The sequence below is a fragment of the Giraffa tippelskirchi genome, chromosome X (assembly GCF_054371585.1).
Source record: "Giraffa tippelskirchi isolate mGirTip1 chromosome X, T2T-mGirTip1v1.2.pri, whole genome shotgun sequence".
NCBI classification, from domain to species: Eukaryota; Metazoa; Chordata; class Mammalia; order Artiodactyla; family Giraffidae; genus Giraffa; species Giraffa tippelskirchi.
Genome location: NC_137289.1, coordinates 40,786,964 through 40,808,910, shown reverse-complemented (window position 1 = coordinate 40,808,910; position 21,947 = coordinate 40,786,964). Strand labels below are relative to the sequence as shown.

The 21,947-nt window shown below is 40.5% G+C and overlaps 1 protein-coding gene across 3 annotated transcripts in view; it reads left to right on the top strand.

Annotated features, from left to right (window-relative positions):
- Positions 1-798: 798 nt before the first annotated feature.
- LOC145537073 (plastin-3-like) overlaps positions 799-21,947 on the top strand; it is a 37,760-nt gene continuing 16,611 nt past the window's right edge. Inside the window, exons 1-5 of one of the 3 annotated variants that reach the window (XM_081567590.1) lie at positions 799-1,039; positions 3,813-4,120; positions 17,169-17,250; positions 18,025-18,190; positions 20,098-20,240. In XM_081567590.1, coding sequence (XP_081423716.1) covers positions 4,116-4,120; positions 17,169-17,250; positions 18,025-18,190; positions 20,098-20,240 — 396 coding nt within the window. In that variant the 5' untranslated portion in view covers positions 799-1,039; positions 3,813-4,115. Of the gene's footprint in view, positions 1,040-1,233; positions 1,403-3,812; positions 4,121-17,168; positions 17,251-18,024; positions 18,191-20,097; positions 20,241-21,947 lie in introns of those variants that run through there. The other 2 variants (XM_081567588.1, XM_081567591.1) reach the window with 2 other exon arrangements.

Genomic DNA, 21,947 nt, shown 5'->3' with positions numbered 1-21,947 from the left:
AATTACTTAGAGTTTGGGGGTGTATGATCCCAACAGAATGTACATTCCATGAGGGCAAGGTTGATTTTCTCCTTCCTAACACTCATAGTTGTGCTTCACACATACATGTGCTTCACACATGACTGAATGACAGAATGAATAAATTTAAACTCGTTGAGAGAGGCACAGCTAGACAGGCTGAGGATTCTGCTAGGGAACATATTCAGGGATGACAAGATGATGACAAAGCTGTGGTCTTTATCTCACCTACATGGTGTCCTTGGGTCCCCTTGGAGATGACCCCTTTTCTAACAGAATGGAAAGTCCTGTTGTCCTTTCACATATCACTCGCAGTCAGCGACAGAGGCCGTCCCCACGCCAGGCCTTCGGATTCCATTCTCAGTAGCTTTATCTCTTCTGCCAGTTGGGGGACTGTGGCCGCCTTTCCCCATGAGACCTATTCTGTGTTAAGCAGGAAAGCACAAACAAGCACCAATGCCAATGCTCAGCACAGAGAAAATTCTTTGAATGCTTCCTGTTACAATAGTGGCCACCACAGAGGAGTAATCTTCAGTTTATGAAGACTTTTTTCCGAGTCCAAGAGTGTGGCAATCTGTGGGGTTTTCCTCCTGACTTTGTCTTTCCACCCTTTGCATTATCATCCTGGGAAGGTTGGGGAATCTACGTCTGTTGTTCCCCAATCTCACCACCAAGAGGCGCTCGAGATGAAACAGTTTTGTCCTGGGATGTACCGCTGAGGGGTAGCGGTAGGACCACCCACTCTGGAAGGTACCATTGGGAGAGTGCGTGTGACAACACAGAGGGTCCCCTGACACCGCGTCGGGCATCGACCACAGTTCCCAGCGGAGGCACTCATGGCGCCACTGGGTCCAACCGCATTCGCTCCACTCCGCCTTCCCGCCGCATTTGAATTTGAGTGGACACTGATATTAAGCCGCAACTTTCTTTGTCTCTTTTCCAACTCCACCCCTTCGTTTTGACATGGTCACATCCAAGGTGGGGATGGCTCCAGAGCGAGAGATTGGCTGCCGCTTTGGGGGTAAGGCGACCGGGAGATGGCCGGAATTAGTTCTTCCGGAGCGCGAGTATACGCGGAAGTCCGGCTACTCCCGCCCTCCTTTTTCTCCTGCTCAGTTCCCATTGGCTGCCTGTCTTAGACAGGCACTGAGGTCGCGGAGCTGGACCTCTGGGCGCGAGGCGTGTGTATACCAGTGCGCCTGCGTTCGTTTGCCCGGCTTTTCAGAGTGTGCCATGTTTTCTCCGAGTTTTACCGCTTTTCCCGAAGGGGTTGAATGGCTGCCTTGGTTACTGGCGAGGTTCGGCACAGTCAGTGGCTGTGCAGGGCGACCGTGTTTCAGTCTTACTGAGCTCTCCCTCAGTCTGGATCAGATGGCAACGCGCGGTAAGTCGCACAGATGCATGCAATTCATGACCAGGGAGAGGTCTCAGGGCTTGTTTCGTGTCTCTCCCTGGAGAGTAACCTGGGTCAGGGAGCTTGGGGTTGTGTATGGCTACGTGTGACATCACAGATGCTGTTTTGGGTACGCTTGATCTCTCTGAGCCATTGGCCAGGATTGTGGGTGATGGGGTATTTGATCGGAGTGGATTTTGAGAGCCATAGTCCAAAGCCTCTAGGATGTGTGTGCCTGTGTGCCGGGATGTGCATTTTTGGAGCTTTGGGGCACTTGAGTCCCTGGGTGTGAGATGTCTGTGTAGGCGTCTGCGCCCCAGAATGTGAGATCTCTGAGCTTTTGATTCTGGGTCCCAAGTTGTGCTGTCTCTGAGCTGCTTTGAGGAGGGGTTTGTCTTAAGGTGGAAACTCTCAGCTGCTTGGGGTCTGCGCACAGGGTGCAGGTTTTCCATTTGTCTGGGAACTTTATCTGCAGGTTGTATGATGTTCTTGAGTTACTCAAAGTTATGTCTTTCTGCTTAGCGGTTTCTGTATTAACTTAGTAAGTGTCCGGAGTGGTTCGGAAGTCAGTCTCCGTGATGTGAAGTATCTGTGCGATTCTCATTTGTTTCTGTCTTGACGACCTTGGTCTGTTTGGAGGCTCTTTGTCGCAGTGTGTTTGGTCTCTGTCGTATTTGAGGGTCTGAGGCTCGAGTTGTGAGCTCTCTGTGCAGATACTCAGTGACCTTTTTTTGTGTGTCTGGGTATCTACCTGAGCTGTTTGGAGTCGTTGTGTTAGAAATAAAACCTCTTGAGTTCTTGGCTGTGAGGTCTCTGTCCAGGAGCTGAGGATTTGGAAGCTGGCAGATATGATTCCGAAGCCTGGAACCTGACATGCTGACTGTGTGTCATTGAGCGTGTATGATAATTAATTCAGTGGGGCCAGTGTCGGTCTTGGAGGGTACCTGTGCATGTTAGCGATGTGTGTAAAGGGCCTGGCTCCCGACTGTCCTTCAGCAAATGTTTTCTGAGCACCTGCCATATACCAGAGCGCTATTCGAGGAGTTTGTAACAGGACAAAACGGACCAAGTCTCTCGTTTCAGAGACCTGGTAGTCAGTAAGTAAATCAAGGGTGGGTGGCAGGCACTATGAAGAAAGATAATACTAGATCAGGGGAAAGGGGGTGTGTGGGGTATGATGTTATTATTTTATTCAAGATAATGAGGGAAAATCTCCCTGAAAGATGGCAATTAAGCAGAGATGTGGAGGAAGTGAGGGAGCAGGCCATGGGCTTACCTAAGGGAAGAGCATTCCAGGCTGAAGGAGCAATAAACGCAACAGTCCTGGCAGGGAAATCTACTTGAGGTGCTTCTGAATGTCAAGGAGTCCCGTGATGCTCTGAGTTTGTCATGTTTCATTGGGTTTAGCACTCATTGCAAAGGGTCTGGTGCCGAAATCTCTGTTTCTCCCACAATTTGTGGTCATCCGCATTTCACAGATGAAGGACTCAAGGCTCCAACGTGTGCCCTGCACCTTCTCTCCTAGCTATACCTGAAATTAGGAGTGAAACCTTCTGGTCCATGATGAGACAGAAAGCTTGAGTATACCAGCTGCAGGGATGATAGCATCCAGCTGAATGTCAGTCAGCCAGCGGATATCAGTTACAATATGGGAATCGCGCCTCATAACACTGCTACTCTTGATGCAGGGCAGGACTTAAGAAGGAGGAAGCAACTGGGGCAAAGGAGGGAGGCAGGAAGGAGAAGCTGGAGGACAATGAGAAAATAAAACCAATGGCTTCATCACATTGCTTGGATTTGGCCCATTTTACCTTGAGTAACTGGTTGTGTTAGAATATAGTCACCTTTTCTCTGTCCCTACCCATTTTTTCCCTCCCTTTGTCTGTTGTGCCAGGGATACCACCTGGGCCTGGAGATTTCTGTAAATTTTTCAACTACAAGCTCGATTTTTAAATAGATTATCTATTTCTTTTTGGCTCAACTTTGTTAGTTAGTTCCTTTCACCGAAATTGCCAGATGTAGTTATTATAATCATTCACAGAATCCTTTTAATTTCTGTGAGATCTGAAATCTATTTTACTTCCGATATTCGTAAGTGTTGTCTTTAGATATCTTGCTTTTTTTGGTCTACATGAGTAGACGTTTATGAATTTGTATTGATCTTTTGAAAGAGCCAGCTTTGGGTTTTGTTGATCATCTCTACTTTTTTTTTTTTCTGATATGTGTTCTGATCGCTATTTCCCTTATTTTGCTGACAGTCTCGCTACTAATGAGGTTTACTAAAGTCCCTGAGAGTTTCCCAAGCATAGTGAAAACGGACAGATTCTAGGGCACTATTGTAGCTGCACTAAGTGAGATGCACCGAGTGCGGATCATGAAATCTCCATTTTTCTTTTTTTAGAATTCCTCAGTTCTGATTGACATGGACAACTTGTCTAGGCACTACTAGAGCAGAGGAATGGTCTTATTTTGCCTCCTGCCAGGCTCTGTCTCCACTGGGAGCATGTGTAGGTGACAGGGGTTTGCTGCCTTCTCTGATGCACAAACCCAAGACCTCCAGTCTAGGAGACTCACTGACCTGCTGTCTGCTGTTCTGAGGAGGCTCTCAGACTATCCTTTCTACAAAACATCCTGATGCAGTCTTGCCAAGCCTCTATCTGAAAGATTTCTGAAGAAATCCGATTTCTATTTCGTGTGCATTTCTATGAGGTAAGATCAATTTGTGTTATGTGGTAGCTGTTATTCTACATATTTTGCCATAGCCGTTGGATCTTAGCCTTGACTGAATAAATACAGAACACACTGAGGTTTCCACAATGCCTCGAGACCGGTGGTTCCCTGACTGCTGGGCGACTCTGAGCAAGTAACATAGTGTCTCTGTGCCTCATTCTTCCATTAGCCACATAGAAGCACTAGCTTGGGTAAATTTAACTACTTCATGGGGCAGTGTAGAACACTGACCATGTTAAGACAGGGGAAAGTGTCAGAACAGTATGTGCCATATGGTACGTTCCCGGTCAATTCTAGCTGTTGTCATTACTGTAGTTAATATTATTGCTGTTCCACATTTCCCTGGATAGTGCTCCAGGGACACAGTGTCAAGACCACCTTTGACTCACCGCATGGACCTTGCAGCATCACTTCAGCCCTTCAGGGCCTCAAGAATGGATTGTATGAGGCATGGGGGAAGGATTTTTTTTTTTTTTTTAGCATAATGAGTATTCGGCTCTTCCTGTGGGGACATTGTGAAGCCTAAATACAACACTGAGGCTTCATCATGTGCTCGTATGGAAAAATTTAGTGCATATTCTCTATGCAGTTACAAGTCTAATGACCCCTTCCTATGATATGTATAATGACAGGAAGTAAGTGGTCACTGGCCAGTTATAGAACTAGAGTATATAAAGTTTTAAAAACCTTACAGAGGGTCATTTAAAGGCCAAGAAACTTCTTCACATAGGTTTTTTTTTATTTTGGCTTTCTTTTTATCAAGTGTAATTCCCCTGTATCAAATTCTGAAAATCTCAATCTAATGAAGATATGAAAATGTTAATAGTCAAACTTTCATCATTAATGCTTTATTTCTTGTTTAGTTTTCACATTGCCAGTTTTAGTGTGTTTCTTATTTCTTCTGCTAATATTCATGATTTTTAATCCAAGGGTAATGGTATGGATATTTTCTGAGGTAAATCATGAGGAGATCGTCAGCCATGATTTTGGATGGAGAGTCTGAGGATGGAACACGGGTGCTAGAGAGCGGAGTTGGGGTGGGAGGGGAAAAGGGTGGGGGCGGGGACGGGGGTGTGAGTACAAGCAGAAACGGAAGTGAAGAGAGGCAGGAAGATAAGCTCACCCTTCTGAACCGTGGTTAGCTCTCCATGTGTGCACGTATAATGAAGTCTTTGAGTACTCATCACAACACTATGAGGTAGCATTTTTAATGCTGTCATCCCTTTCGGCAGCTGAGGAAGCAGAAACACGTAGCGGTTAACGGGTGAATGAATTTACCCAAAGTCACCTCCCTGGCAAGAGCTGAGTCAGATTGGTGCCAGGTGGAGAGGAACAGAGACGTGTTGTATCTGACCCCCAATCTGGAACACATTGCGGTGTCTAGTGTACTCTGGATCAAAAGGCAGATCCACATGTCCATCCGCAGGAAACTTTACCGTGTACGGATTGAACACAGTGTCTCCTAAGTGCATGAAAGACCATGGGATGTCAGGTCAGCATGCACATATCACAGAGAACAGTTCCTGGTCCAAATAATAGATACAGTATCATGAAGACATTAACTCCCCTATCTCATACTTTTTAAAAATGAAGAGAACGGAACCTGGAAGGCAATAGATCACATATTAAGGGGTTTTTTCCCTCTCAATTGTGACATTCTAGGTAATTTCCAAATTAACCTATTTCTAGCTTTTAACAAATATTTATTTTTCATTGATTGATTATTATTTACAGTATTGGTTTGATTTCTGTCACACCTCAACCTGAATTAACCATAGTTTTCGGTGTACATATGTCCCCTCCCTCTTGAATCCCTCCCACTTCCCGCTCATTCCCACCCCTCTAGGTTATTACAGAGCCCCCGTTTGTGTTCCCTGAGTCATACAGCAAATTCCCATTGGCTATCTATTTACATATGTTAATGTATATTCATCCATGCTACTCTCTCCATTTATCTCACCCACTCCCTCTCCTCCCCTACCCTTGTGCACAAGTCTGTTCTCTATGTCTGCGTCTCTATTGCTGCTCTGGGATCAGGTTTATCAGTACCATCCTTCTAGATTCCACATGTATGCGTTAATATACGGTATTTGTTTTTCTCGTTCTAACTTACTTCCCTCTGTATAATAGGCTCTGGGTTCATCCACCTCCTTAGAACTGACCCAGATGCATTCCTTTTTTTCTATGGCTGAGTAGCATTCCATTGTATATACGCACCTCAGCTTCTTTATCCATTCCTCTGTCGATGGACATCTAGCTTGCTTCCATGTCTTGGCTACCGTAAATAGTGCTGGAGTGAACACTGGGGTACGTGTGTCTTTTTCAGCTTTGGTTTTTGGAAGGTCATATGCCTAATAGTGGGATTGCTGGGTCACATGGTGGTTTTATTCCTAGTTTTTTAAGGCATTTCCACACTGTCTTCCATAGTGACTGTATCAATTTACATTCCCACCATCTCTAGCACTTGTTGCTTGTGGACTTTTTGATGATGCCCATTCTGTCTGGTGTGAGGTGATATCACGTTGTAGTTTTGATTTGCATTTCTCTAATAATGAGCTTCTCTGGTGCCTCAGATGGTAGAGAGTCTTCCTGCAGTGCAGGAGCCCCAGGTTCAATCCCTGGGTCAGGAAGATCCCCTGGAGGAAGAAATGGCAACCCACTCCAGTATGCTTGCCTGGAAAATTCCATGGACAGAGGAGCCTGGTGGGCTACAGTCCGTGAGCTTGCAAAGAGTTGGACACGACTGAGCGACTAACACTCTAATCATGAGTGATGGAGAGCATCTCTTCATGTGTTTCTTAGCCATCTCTATGTCTTCTTTGGAGAAATATCTGTTTAGGACTTTTGCCCACTTTTTGACTGGGTTGTTTGTTTCTCTGGTATTGACTTGTATGAGCTGTGTGTATGTTTTGGAAATTAATAGTTTGTCAGTTGTTTCAGTTGCTATTATTTTCTCCCATTCTGAGGGTGGTCTTTTCACTGTGTGTATAGTTTCCTTTGCTATGCAAAAACTTTTAAATTAAATTAGCACCTAGTTATTTATTTTTGTTTTTATTTCCTTTATTCTAGGAGGTTTGTCATAGAGGATTTTACTATGATTTGTGTCATAGAGTATTCTGCCTATGTTTTCTTCCTAGAGTTATATAGGTTCTGGTCTTACATTTAGGTCTTTAGTCCATTTTCAGTTTATCTTTGTGTGCGGTGTTAGGAAAGTTATGACCAACCTAGACAGCATGTTAAAAAGCAGAGACATTACTTTGCCAACAAAGGGCCGTCTCGTCAAGGCTATGGTTTTTCCAGTGGTCATGTATGGATGTGAGAATTGGACTATAAAGAAAGCTGAGCGCAGAATTGATGCTTTTGAACTGTGGTGTTGGAGAAGACTCTTGAGAGTCCCTCGGTTTGCAAGGAGATCCAACCAGTCCATCCTAAAGGAGATCAGTCCGGGGTTTTCATTAGAAGGACTGATGTTGAAGCTGAAACTCCAATACTTCGGCCACCTGATGGGAAGAGCTGACTCATTGGAAAAGACCCTGATGCTGGGAAAGTTTGAGGTCAGGAGAAGGGGATGACAGAGGATGAGATGGTTGGATGGCATCACCGACTCAATGGACGTGGGTTTGGGTGGACTCCGGGAGTTAGTGATGGACAGGGAGGCCTGGCGTGCTGCGGTTCATGGGGTCGCAAAGAGTCGCACACAACTGAGCGACTGAACTGAACTGAACTGATGGTGTTAGGAAGTGTTCTAATTTCATTCTTTGCACTGAGTTGTCCAGTTCTTCCAGCACCACTTACTGAAACTGCTGTCTTGTTCCCATTGTATATTCTTGCCTCCTAAGTCAAAGATAAGGTGCCCACATGTGTGTGGGTTTTTCTCTGGGCTTTCTATCTTGTTCCCTTGGCCTTTATTTCTGTTTTTGTGTACTGTCTTGATGACTGTGACTTTGTAGTATAATTTGAAAGCAGGTAAGTTGATTCCTCCCGCTCCATTCTTCTTTCTCAAGATGACTTTGGCTATTCAGGGTCTTTTGTGTTTCCGTACGAACTGTGGCTTTTTTTTTTCTAGTTCTGTGAAAAATGCCATTAGTACTTTGATAGGGATCACATTGAATCTGTAGATTGCATTTGGTAGTATAGTCATTTTCACAATATTGATTCTTTCTACCCAGGAACCTGGATTATCTCTCCATCTGTTTATATCATCTTTGATTTCTTTCATCAAATTATAATTTTCTGTATATAGTTCTTTTGTCTCCTTAGGTAAGTTTATTCCTAGATGTTTTATTCTTTTTGTTGCAGTGGTGAATGGAATTGATTCCTTAATTTCTCTTTCTGATTTTTCATTGTTAGTATGTAGGAATGCAAATGATTTCTGTGTATTGATTTTGTATCCTCCGACTTTGCTAAATTCACTGGTTAGCTCTAGTAATTTTCTGATAGTATCATGGTATTCTATGTACAGCATCACGTCATCTGCAAACAGTGAGTGTTATACTTTCTTCTCTTCCGATCTGGATTCCTTTTATTTCTTTTTCATCTCTGATTGTTGTAGCTAGGACTTCCAAAACTATGCTGAATAATAGTGGTGAAAGTGGACACCCTTGTCTTGTTCCTGATCTTAGGGGGAATGCTTTCAGTTTTTCACCATTGAGAATAATATTTGCTGTGGGCTTATCATATGTGGCCTTTACTATGTTGAGGTAGGTTCCTTCTATGCCCATTTCTTGAAGAGTTTTAATCAGAGCCAATGCCCCCACAGACTGAGGGGTCCACAGGTCATGATTTTAGAGCCCCCACCACTTGATTTACACTGGGTGACTCTGCAAACCCTCCAACCCCTCTTGCGGATACAAACACACACAACAGCACAGCAGAAATTGTGAGCCTGTCTTTGTCTCCTGAGGTAATTGCAGATTTGTGGACTCACTACCCAGAGTTGTCACTGGCCATCCTTTGCTCATTCTTGTCCTGAACAGGGTCACCGCAGAGATGCGTGGACCAGTCTCCCCTAGACTGTAGACGTCTCCTGCCTCCTCTTCTCGTTGTTAGACATCTCATGTTCTTTCGCCTTCATCTCCCATGTCAGCAGGGGGCTGGGCCCATGCACATACACGCAAACACAGGTGACACAAGCACACACCTGTACACACGCATGTGCAAGGCACAGGGACACAAACAGGGAACAAATGTGTCAGTACCTGAAGAACCAGTGGTTCACACGAAATGCAGTGATTTCATATTTCTCATAGGAAAATCCATTCTGATCTTCAAATGTGAAATATACAGAAGTCCAACTTCCATGAAAGAGTGTTCAAGCCTAGATTTTGATAGAAGAAATACAAAGAATTCCATATTTTGCGAAGAAGCAGTGGTGCACATATTTTCATTTGTGAAACAGAGAGAACTCCAATACCATATAGGTTCTCCATATCTTAAGAAAACCAACGCCATGATTTTCGTCTGTGAAATATAGAGATTTCCATATTTAATGTAAGGAAGTCACCACCCAGATTGTCATATATGAGGTATAGAAAATACCATATTTCATGTAAGAAACTCAGCATCCAGATTTTCCTAAAGTGAAATACAAAAAGTTCAATATTTCATGATGTAAATTCAGCACTGACATTTTCATATGTAAAATATAGAGAATTCCATTTTTAACTGAGTAAAATTTCACCCTGATTTTCATATGTGAAATATACCGAATTCCATAGTTTAGGTAGTAATATTGGTGCACAGATTTTGATATCCAGAATATACACAATTCCGGATTGTACATGGGTAAATTAGCACCCAGTTTTTCATGTGTGACATACATAATGTTAAGTACTGCCTAGAGGAAAATTTGAGCAGAGATTTTCCTATATGATATATAGAAGATTTCATATTTTGTGGTAAATGGGTGTCCAGGTTTCACATGTGATTCTATAGAGAGAACTCCACATTTCATGTGGGAAAATTGGCAACTGTATTTTCATATATGAAATATAGACTTCAGGGTTTTTTTGTATGAATGTCTGGGATGGGATTTCCTTATATGAAAGATGAAAAATTTCTTATGTCATGTGTGAAAATCTGTTCACTGATTAATATATGTGAAAAGTAGAGATTTCATATTTCATGTAGGTAAAGTTTTTCCCAGTGTTGTATAATGTGAAATATAGACAGTTACATATTTATGTAATAAAATCATAAGATTTTCATATATGAAAAATACAGAATCCCATGTATCAATATAGCAGAAAAACCCTTCCTCCAATTATCACCTGTAAAATATACAGAAGTCCATATTTCATTTAGGAAAACTTCTAATGTGATGTCCACATGCAAAACACAAAATTCCACATTCACATTTGAGAAACTATGCCTACAAAACCCATGCTAATATTTTAATATGTGAAGTTTAGGGAATTTAATATTTAGTGTAGGAAAATGAAAGTCTATATTTTCAAATGCTAAACACAGAGAATTCCATATACCATGTAGGAAAATGTGCAGCCAATATTTATAAATGCGATACGAAGAATTGAACATTTCATTTGTGAAATGTAGAGAAATACATATATTGTAGAACACACAACGCCAATATTTTCATATGTGAAATATAGATTAGTCTATATTTAAATCAAGGAAATCTGTGCTCAGATCTTTTATATGGAATGTAAAGAGTACCACACCTCATGTAAGACAAGCTCTATCTAGATTTTCATTTGTGAAATGTACACATTTCGTATTTCTGGAATGAATATTTGCTACTGGAATTTCATATTTGAATGATAGAGAATTGTACATCTCTTGTCAGAAAATTTAATTGAGAAATTCATTTATGAAAGTAGAATTCCATGATTCAGCAGGAAAATGGATACTCAAATTTTCCTATGTGAATAATACAGAATTCCCTATGCATGCAGGAAAATACGTGCACATATATCCATATGTGAAGCAAGCAATATTTCATATATCATGACCAAACATATACAGCTAGATTTTCAGACATGAAATACAGATTTCATACTTCCTGGAGAAAATTCTGTACCCATATTTTCGTGTATGAAATATAGAAAGTTACATATTTCCTGTAGGAAAGTCATCTTTCAGGCTTTCCTATATGAAATATAGAGAATTCCATATTTGAAGTGGGAAAATCTGCACTAATACTTTAATACAAGAAATGTACAGAATTTCATATTTCATGTAGAAAATCTGCACCTAGATTTTCAAATGTGAAATATAAAGAATTCCATTGTTCGTCAAGTTAACCTGCCCTCATGTTTTGCAAGGGACATACAGAGAATTCCATATTTCATGTGGGAGAATCTAAACCAAGATATTCATATATGACATGTAGCGAATTGCACATATTATGGAGCAAAATCAGGGTCCACATGTCATATAGGAAATATAGGGATTCTATATTTCATAGAAGCATATCTAAGGTAAGTTTTCCATATTTGAAACATAGAAAATTCCATAATTCATGTAAAAAATATGAACTCAAATTTTCGTATCTAAAATATACACGTTTCATATGTCATGTAAGAAAATCTGTACCCTGGTTTTCATATGAGAAATGAACAAACGTCCATATTTCATCTCAAAACTTCCTCATCTTGTTTTTACTTGGGAAATATAGAGAGTTCCATATATTTTCTAAAATATCTGGCCTGAGAGTCCCACATACGAAACGTGGAAAATTTCATATGTGATGCGTGAATATCTGTACACTGATTTCTATATGTGAAATATAGAGATGTCATAGTTCAAGTAGGAAAATCTGTTCCCAGATATCTATATGTGAAATTAGAATTACATATTCTATGTCAAAAAATCATAATTAAGGTTTTCTTATATGAAATATGCAGAATCCCATATAGCAATATAGCAGAAAATCTACACTTAACTTATCATCTGTAAGATATACATGATTTCATACTTCATTTAGGAAAATCTGCACTCAGATTTCCACACGTGAATCATACAGAATTATATAATTTCACAGTTGAAAACCTAGGCCCACAACACCTGTGCCAATATTTTAATATGAGTTCTAAGGAGAATTTAATATTTAATGTAGGTTCCTGAATGTCTATATTTTCCAAAGAGAAACACAAGAGAATTCCATATGTCATGTGCAGAATGTGCACACAGATTTTAATAAGTGTAAAATAAAACATTCAGTATTTAAGCAGGAAAACCTTTTTCCAGATTTTCATATAGCATATTGCATGTTTCATGCAGGAAAACCTGTGTCTAGATTTTCAAATGGGAAATATAGAGAGTTACATATTTAGTGTAGAAACATCAGCACCCATGTTTTCATATGTGAAATACAGAGTATCCCCAAACAAGGAGATCTGTGTCCATATTTCTTTATGTGAAATATGAAATATACCAACTTTCATGTAGGAAAATCTTTACCTAGATGATCATTTATGAGATGTACAAATTTCCTAGTTCAGTAATGAAAATTTGCCTCGGTGTTTCATATTTGGACTATGGAGAATTATATACTTCATGTCCGAAAATCTTAAGTGAGATTTTCATTAGAAAACTGCAAAATATTCCATACTTTATTCAGGAAAACATGTGCTCAAATTTTCCTATGTGAAGAATACAGCATTCCATGTTTATGTAGGGAAAAGAGTGCAGAGATATCCAGATGTGAAACATACAATAGTCCATCTATCATGACCAAAAATATACAGCTAGATTTCCAAACATAAATACAGATATCAAATTTAATGTAGAAAAAACTACACCCATAACTCATATGTGATATAGAGAAAATTGCATATTTCATCATTCAGGAAAATCATCATTCAGGTTTATATATGCATAAAGCAGGGCATTCAAAACCAGTGCTCTGGAACAACCCATAGGAATAGGGTGGGGAGGGAGGTGAGTGGGGCTTAAGGATGTGTGGGACACATGTATACCTATGGCTCATTAATGTTGATATATGGCAAAAAGCATCACAATATTGTACAGTAATTATCCTCCAGTTAATACAAATAACTTAATTTGAATTCAAAAACGAAAAAAGTGGAAGGAACTCTACTCAGTGCTCTGTGGTGACCTAAATGGGAAGACAATCCAAAAATGAAGGGATCTATGTATGCCTATAATAGATTGACTTAGATGTACAACGGAAACTAATATAAGATGGTAAAGCAACTCCATTCCAATAAAAATTGTTTTCAAAATATAACAATTCAACTATAGCTCCAGCAGTGAATGAATAAATGGTTCCCCCATTTGCAATATATATGTCTGAGGGGACATTATGCTTTTTAAGTATAATATTTCAGTTAGAGGAAGATAAAAACTATATCATCACATGATATTGTTAGTTAATTTACCTGAGTTATAGAAACAGAGTAGAATGTGATTATCTTGGGCTAGTGGAAATAGACCATGATGGTCTAAGTTACCCACTTTCAGTCAAAGTTTGTATAATCTCACCAAGGAAGATACTGTAATAGGGGCAAGATGGGCATGGAGCTGCCGTCCTTAGCTAAAGACCATAGAGGTTAGAAGACCAGGTCCACCAATAGTCAGCCTCTCAGCAGAGTGTAGTAAAAGGTATATTTCAGCCTTCGTCCATGGCCCTCCAGGTCCTCTGGCCTTGGTCTGGGTAGCAAGGGGTGGAGCCTGGGGACAGGCCAAAGGCCGAGTCTTGCAGAGGTCCAGAGACCTTGCTAGAGACACTCACTGGCCTGGCCCAGGGTTCAGAGCACTAGGCAACCTACCTCTGCCATCCCCACCTCCATGACTCAACGCTTGCAATAATCTGATTGGGTCAGAGTCTACAAGACCCAGCTTCCCCCCCAAAGTTAGGGTAGACTGAGAAGACTGAGGGCAACTGTGGGCTGGGCACCTGGCTCCCTCCTTTAAGGTGGCTGGGCAGGGTATGGGGACCTTGGTAAGAGGAGGGCCCAGAGACTGAGAGCTGCATCTTCAGCTGTGACTGGCCACTGGTGGGAGGACCAAGACTGGGTGCTGGATGAATGCTCTCAGGCAGGATAATCAGCTTGCCCAGGAAGCCCCTCCTCCTAAACAGGACCTTGGAGTGTGAAAGTCAAGCTTGGAATCTTACCTTTCAGCATTGAGACTAATATTTGTTTTGCTAGAGGTTTACAGGAACACAGTTACCTCACTATGACTTTTCTTCAAGAATAGAATATCTGACAGCAAGAAGGTTGTCAGAGCTAATCACATTCCTCCCTCAAGTTTTGTATAAGTGGGCATTCTTGAAAGTGTTTGGAAAGTTCAGGATTGTTAAAGGCATAAGCCACCCATCTCCTTGCATGGCCCTGCAAGAAAATGCTCTCTTCCTTAAACTGCAATGTTCTGATGTTGTTTGTCTAACTAACCCATGGGTACATCAGTTCAGTTCAGTTTATTCAGTCAGTCAATGTCAGTCGTGTCCGACTCTTTGCGACCCCTTGGACGGCAGCACGCCAGGCCTCCCTGTCCATCACCAACTCCCGGAGTTTCCCCAAACTCATGTCCATTGAGTTGGTGATACCATCCAACCATCTCATCCTCTGCCGTCCCCTTCTCCTCCCACCTTCAATCTTTCCCAGCATCAGGGTCTTTTCAAATGAGTCAGATCTTCGCATCAGGTGGCCAAAGTACTGGAGTTCCAGCTTCAACATCACTCCTTCCAATGAACACCCAGGGCTGATCTCCTTTAGGATGGACTGGTTGGATCTTCTTGCTGTCCAAGGGTCTCTCAAGAGTCTTCCCCAACACCACAGTTCAAAAGCATCAATTCTTCCACGCTCAGCTTTCGTTATAGTCCAACTCTCACATCCATACATGACTCCTGGAGAAACCAAAGCCTTGACTAGATGGACCTTTGTTGGCAAAGTAATGTCTCTGCTTTTTAATATGCTGTCTAGGTTGGTCATAGCTTTTCTTCCAAGGAGTAAGCATCTTTTAATTTCCTGGCTGAAGTCACAATCTGCAGTGATTTTGGAGCCCAAAAATATAAAGTCTGCCACTGTTTCCACTCTTTCCCCATCTATTTGCCATGAAGTGATGGTACCAGACGGCATGAGTTCTCTGAATGTTTAAGCAAACTTTTTCACTCTCCTCTTTCACTTTCATTAAGAGGCTCTTTAGTTCTTCTTCACTTTGTGCCATAAGGGTGGTGTCATCTTTATATCTGAGGTTATTGATATTTCTCCAGGTAATCTTGATTCCAGCATGTGCTTCATCCAGCCCAGCGTTTCTCATGATGTACTCTGCATATAAGTTAAATAAGCAGGGTGACAATATACAGCCTTGATATACTCCTTTTCCTATTTGGAACCAGTCTGTTGTTCCATGTCCGGTTCTAACTGTTGCTCCCTGATCTGCATACCGATTTCTCAAGAGGCAGATCAGGTGGGCTGGGGTTCCCTTCTCTTTCAGAATTTTACACAGTTTCTTGAGATGCACACAGTCAAAGGCTTTGGCATACTCAATAAAGCAGAAATAGATGCTCTTCTGGAACTCTCTTGCTTTTTCGATGATCCGGCGGATGTTGGCAATTTGATCTCTGGTTCCTCTGCCTTTTCGAAAACCAGCTCAAATATCTGGAAGTTCACGGTTCACGTATTGCTGAAGCCTGGCTTGGAGAATTTTGAGCATTACTTTACTGGTGTGTGAGATGAGTGCAATTGTGCGGTAGTTGGAGCATTCTTTGGCATTGCCTTTCTTTGGGATTGAAATGAAAACTGACCTTTTCCATAGTAGGGAAGAAGTATTAAAAAAAAAAGGTACTTGACTGCTTTGCATTTCAGGATCCATCCATTATGATCCCCATATTATTGTGCTTGCTCAGAAATTTGTTGTGAGCATTGAGTAAGTACATATTGGAACACTTAGAACAGTACAGTGGGTATATTTCTGATGACAGTGTACAATATATAAAATTTGTTTTTTTCCAATACGGTCATTTTGGTTATTTAAAAAGATGATTTCTAAAAATGTGAGATACCCTTTTACTTGCCACTTATAGGCTGTAAAGAAATAATTTCCCATATATTTTAATAGAGAGACTCATATGATACTATTTGTTTAATATTTAAATTTTGCATGGAAATAAGCACGGTTTTCTCTATGCAAAATAACTTGTTTTAGGACAGTAGTATAAACATCTAAAATGTTAGAGTCTAACTCCAAATTTTACCAAATGAGGTTGTTCTAAGTCAGATCCTGCCCTAATTAATACAACTTTTCTTTCTATCGATATTATCACTGTATTTTCAGCACCAAATATGGTACCTGGTGCATCATCTGCTACTGCTACTGCTAAGTCGCGTCAGTCGTGTCCGACTCTGTGCGACCTCATAGACGGCAGCCCACCAGGCTCCCCTGTCCCTGGGATTCTCCAGGCAAGAGTACTGGAGTGGGTTGCCATTTCCTTCTCCAGGGCATGAAAGTGAAAAGTGAAAGTGGAGTCACTCAGTCGTGTCCGACTCAGTGACCCCATGGACTGCAGCCCGCCAGGCTCCTCCATCCATGGGATTTTCCAGGCAAGAGTACTGGAGTGGGGTGCCATTGCCTTCTCCAGGTGCATCATCTAGGTACTCAATAAATATTTGGTGAATGAAAGAATCTCATGCTCAACTAATTTTCAGTCTTTGTAGATGAAATCATTTTAATTATACATTATATGATCTAACAGAGAGATTCAGTTCCAATGTGGGATATTATCTGTTTTTAACACTTACTCAACAAAGTTTTTAATATCCAAGTAATTCATTCTTCTAAAAGAATGTGAGAAGTACAAAACATTAAATAAGAAAATATGCCCCAATCCCCAACTCAGAAATATTCAACTACTATAAGCACTTTGGTCTTTCCTTTATTTGCATTTTTATATGTATGGTTTTTTGATCAACCTGACTAAAGTCATACATTGCTTTTTTTTCAGATTACATGAGATAGATATTATAATAAGCCTTAAAATATTTGTGAATATTTATGGATTATTTAAAAAATAAGTCAACTTATTTTAAAATTTCTGTTTCAGTAAAATGATCAACCTTTCAGTTCCTGATACAATTGATGAGAGAGCAATCAACAAGAAGAAACTCACACCATTCATCATTCAGGTATGCACTCTTCTCCTCTCCTTCCATGAAACTATTATTTGAGGACCTGTTTTACAGACTGAAGGCTCTGCATTTTGCATTGTCTCATTTAATTCTTACAACAGCTCTGAGTTGAGGATTATTTTCCAGATTTCATAGAAGCTGAGATGCAGAAAGATTTCAGAGCTGTACCAAGGTTAATAGTGCTGGAACTAAAGTTCAAATCCAGGTGTAACTGCAAAGCCCTATATTCTTTTCATTACATTTTGCGTTCAAACATACAGAAATAAGCAAGCATGTTTAAGCTCTTAGTTAATTAGCATGCTTGAAGAATAGAAGGCTTTTATTTTCCATCTCGTATTAGGGCGTTATATAGCAGTATTTCCTCATGCAAGGCCATCTCTTGGGATGAGGAGATTCAGAACTTCTAGAACTCTCATGTGTATTCAGTAGACCTCTCATTTAGGCATTTTAAAAAATTCAACACATAACCCACATGGATATACTTACTCTAGTAACTCAGCCTTTTCCTTTAGGGTCGGTATCTTTCAATCGAGGCTAACTAAAAATGCTGTTAACTTGCCTTGGAAATCTGGAAAAGACTATAAAAATGAGGATAGATTTGTTTTAGCTATGCTTTTAACACCAAAGCTTGGATATTACTTTCTGTGGATCATGTATGGGTAAACTTAATACATAATGTCATTACTGAGTGTTATTTCAGTGAAGGGAGAAAAAGACTGTAAAAAAACAGAAAGGTCAAGAAGCAAGTGTTATAAATTGGCTGTCTTGCAGGAAAACTTGAACTTGGCACTGAATTCAGCTTCTGCCATTGGATGTCATGTTGTGAACATTGGTGCAGAGGATTTGAGGGCTGGGAAGCCTCACCTGGTTTTGGGACTGCTGTGGCAGATCATTAAGATCGGTTTGTTTGCTGACATTGAATTAAGCAGGAATGAAGGTAATGAAACACAGTCATGATCTTGAAAATTGTTTATTGGTTATTTTTTTCTAGTCATGCAGACTGTCACGCTTTCACCTAATTGAGGTGATTAGATGATAATTAGAATTAACAGAAGGTAATGTTATAGTGTTATTCAGGAAAACAGCCTAATTATAACTTTCTTCTTTAGTAGTAATTAACATTTGTCTGGCTCTTTAGAATTCATTTCACAATAAAGACACGAAAACCCAGAGAGTTTAAGGAATTTGTGCAAAGTTCTTTTCTGCTCTACTCACATAGTCCCCACCCCATTACCACCCTCAGGCACACCATCTCCTATTAATTTTAATACCTTTTCTATTCTATTATAGATTTAAGACTCTTCAAAAATATTCTAACCTGCCCTTGATGGTCTCATATTTCCTGAATTAGCAGAAGCACCGTTTTTATAGCATAGGGTTTGATATCACATCATAGACTTGTAGAATGTATAAGCATATGTGATACAATTGTCCTAAGGTCCTAGGAAGTGCTACACTGTCCTCTCCTTTTGAAGTTTAAAATATTAAGCATCACTCCAAATATTCACGTTTTTTTCCGGAAATCACCATATCAATCTTCAGTTACTTTGGGGGAAGAATATATATTGGGAGTTCTCAGTATTTCAGGGTCTCACAATACCTGTCAACAGTCCTATTCTGCACATTTATCCAAGACTTTATGATACTTAAAATTTTCAGTCCACTCAAAGTGGGCTGTATTTAAACAAATAAAATTTTTCTAGTTGCTAGCCTCTTCAGAGCAGTGTTTATCTTGTTAGAGTTAAAGTCCATTGAACAAGGAAAGGAAGACAACAAAATTAAACTACATTGGCTCGTGTAATAAGTCAAATGATTTATCTCTGACAAGGTCTCAGGTGCAGGGAGGTCAGGCTGTTTAATCCTTTCCAGCCTTTTGACTTGGAGATGGAGAGCATGAGGAGGTTTCTGTACAAGTGACAATGTTGCCTCTGCCTTTACTTAAATCCCTCAGTGCCAGAGTGACATGGTGTGAAGTGGAGTCTATGAAAGATGAAGTTTGCCCATTAGAGATATTACTTAGACCTCTTTGGAAGTCAGGCAGTTTTAGTCTTCTTGTTCAGTGTAAATCTCCTTTTATCCTATGGGAGGGAATTATTGCATAAGGACTATACAACTTCTCCATAAAAACAGTACCTAAATTTAGACAATTCTCTGTGCAGATGCCCAAGCTTCTACCTCTTATCTCTGGGGATATTTAACCAAAAACCCTTGGCTTCTTCTGCACATTTAATTCAATAACAAAAAAGTGTTGAGGAACCTTTACATATTAGGTGCTATAGACAATGTAAAGTTGAATTCTTTTTCTTTAAAAACAGGTATGGCAAAAGCCACTACAATATTGTAAAGTAATTAGCCTCCAATTAAATTAATTTAAAAAACCAGGTGTAACATTTCAAGAGTTAGTTATGCTTAAATATAAATACCATAGGGTTTGAATACTCTTTAAATCAAAAGGCTCCAAAGTTTTAAACATACTCCCCCAAGCCTCTGATTTTAATATTATTTAAGAATAGTTTATGTAAATATATGACATAATGTAACAATGTTCAACTTAAAGCTAGAACTTACTTGGTATTTGGAATGTGATGAATAATCAAGATGTTAAAATATGTAATGCTGTGTATTCTTATAATTAAGTGTTTCTATCTGTATCATCTTATAACTCATTATATACTTTCATTTATCTTTATTATTAGACTGTGAGTACCTGAAAACCAGGAACTAGGTCACAGTACTTTTTGTACCTCTGTTACTTACTTAACAGAGTGTCAAAAGACTCAATAAACATGTAATGACTGTTACCATATAATATATCGGTTGGGTTTTTCTTTTTTTCCTTTGTAGCCTTGGCTGCTTTACTTCGAGATGGTGAGACTTTGGAGGAGCTTATGAAATTATCTCCAGAAGAGCTTCTGCTTAGATGGGCAAATTTTCATTTGGAAAACTCAGGCTGGCAGAAAATCAACAATTTTAGTGCTGACATCAAGGTAACTGTTTAGTTAAATACTTCAGTTCAGTTCAGCTGCTCAGTTGTGTCCGACTCCTTGTGACCCCATGAGCCGCAGCACGCCAGGCCTCCCTGTCCATCACCAACTCCCAGAATCCACCCAAACCCATGTCCATTCAGTCGGTGAAGCCATCCAACCATCTCATCCTCTGTCGTCCCCTTCTCTTCCTGCCCTCAATCTTTCCCAGCATCAGGGTCTTTTCCAATGAGTTAACTCCTTGCATCAGGTGGCCAAAGTATTGGAGTTTCAGCTTCAACATCAGTCCTTCCAATGAACACCCAGGACTGATCTCCTTTAGGATGGACTGGTTGGATCTCCTTGCAGTCAAGGGACTCTCAAGAGTCTTCTCCAACACCACAGTTTAAAAGCATCAATTCTTCTGCACTCAGCTTTCTTTATAGTCCAACTCTCACATCCATACATGACCACTGGAAAAACCATAGCCTTGACTAGACGGACCTTTGTTGACAAAGCGATGTCTCTGCTTTATAATATGCTGTCTAGGTTGGTCATAACTTTCTTTCCAAGGAGTAAGCGTCTTTTAATTTCATGGCTGCAATCACCATCTGCCATGATTTTGGAGCCCAGAAAAATAAAGTCAGCCACTGTTTCCACTGTTTCCCCATCTATTTCCCATGAAGTGATGGAACCAGATGCCATGATCTTAGTTTTCTGAATGTTGGGCTTTAAGCCAACTTTTTCGCTCTCCTCTTTCACTTTCATCAAGAGGATCTTTAGTTTTTCGCTTTCTGCCATAAGGGTGGTATCATCTGCATATCTGAAGTTATTGATATTTCTCCCAGCAATCTTGATTCCAGCTTGTGCTTCCTCCAGCCCATCGTTTCTCATGATGTACTCTGCATATAAGTTAAATAAGCAGGGTGACAATATACAGCCTTAACCGTTTAGTTAAATACTTGACAGGGACATAATAACATGGAGACTTCAGGTCAGCTTAAAGGAGGGAAAATCCTATGAGTTTATCACCCAACCTTGTTGCCTCTAGGCCCTGATGGTAGATTTCAGTAGAGAGACTGAGCCAAGTAAGAGCACCAGCACTAAGTCTAGCTTTCATTTTGTGGAAAGGGGTTTAAATATTACAGTGCTAACATTTTCTATTCTGCCTACTGTTCAACATGCTGTACGAAAAGATCGGCAGTCATGACTTCTGTTCCTAACTGCCTTTCCCAGGCCTCAGTGGATCTGTGTTAGTAAAGGCCTAGAGAGAAAGGGCCTCAGGATTCCCCATTCCCTTTCTTATTTGGCTCCTCTTCTGTCATGTGCTCCCTCCTTCAGGCATTCAGTTCTTGGGGGTAGTTATATACTCTTATGTATGTTTGTATTTCTTACCTCAACCCTGCCCCTATTTTTTAAATTTAAATATATTTTTAAAAATGTTACAATGTTATATTTGTTTCTGCCATACCACAACGCAAATCAGCCATACATTCCCCTCCCTCTCTGGCCTCCTACCCCTCTCCCCATCTCATCCCTCCAGATCATCACAGAGCACCAGACTGGGCTCCCTGTGCTACACTGCAACTTCTCACCAGCTATCCATCTTACACTCCATAGTGTGTGTGTGTGTGTGTGTGTGTGTGTGTGTGTGTGTGTGTGTGTGTGTATATATATATAGATGCTACTCTCTCCATTCGTCCCACTCTTTCCCTCCCCCACTGTGTCCAC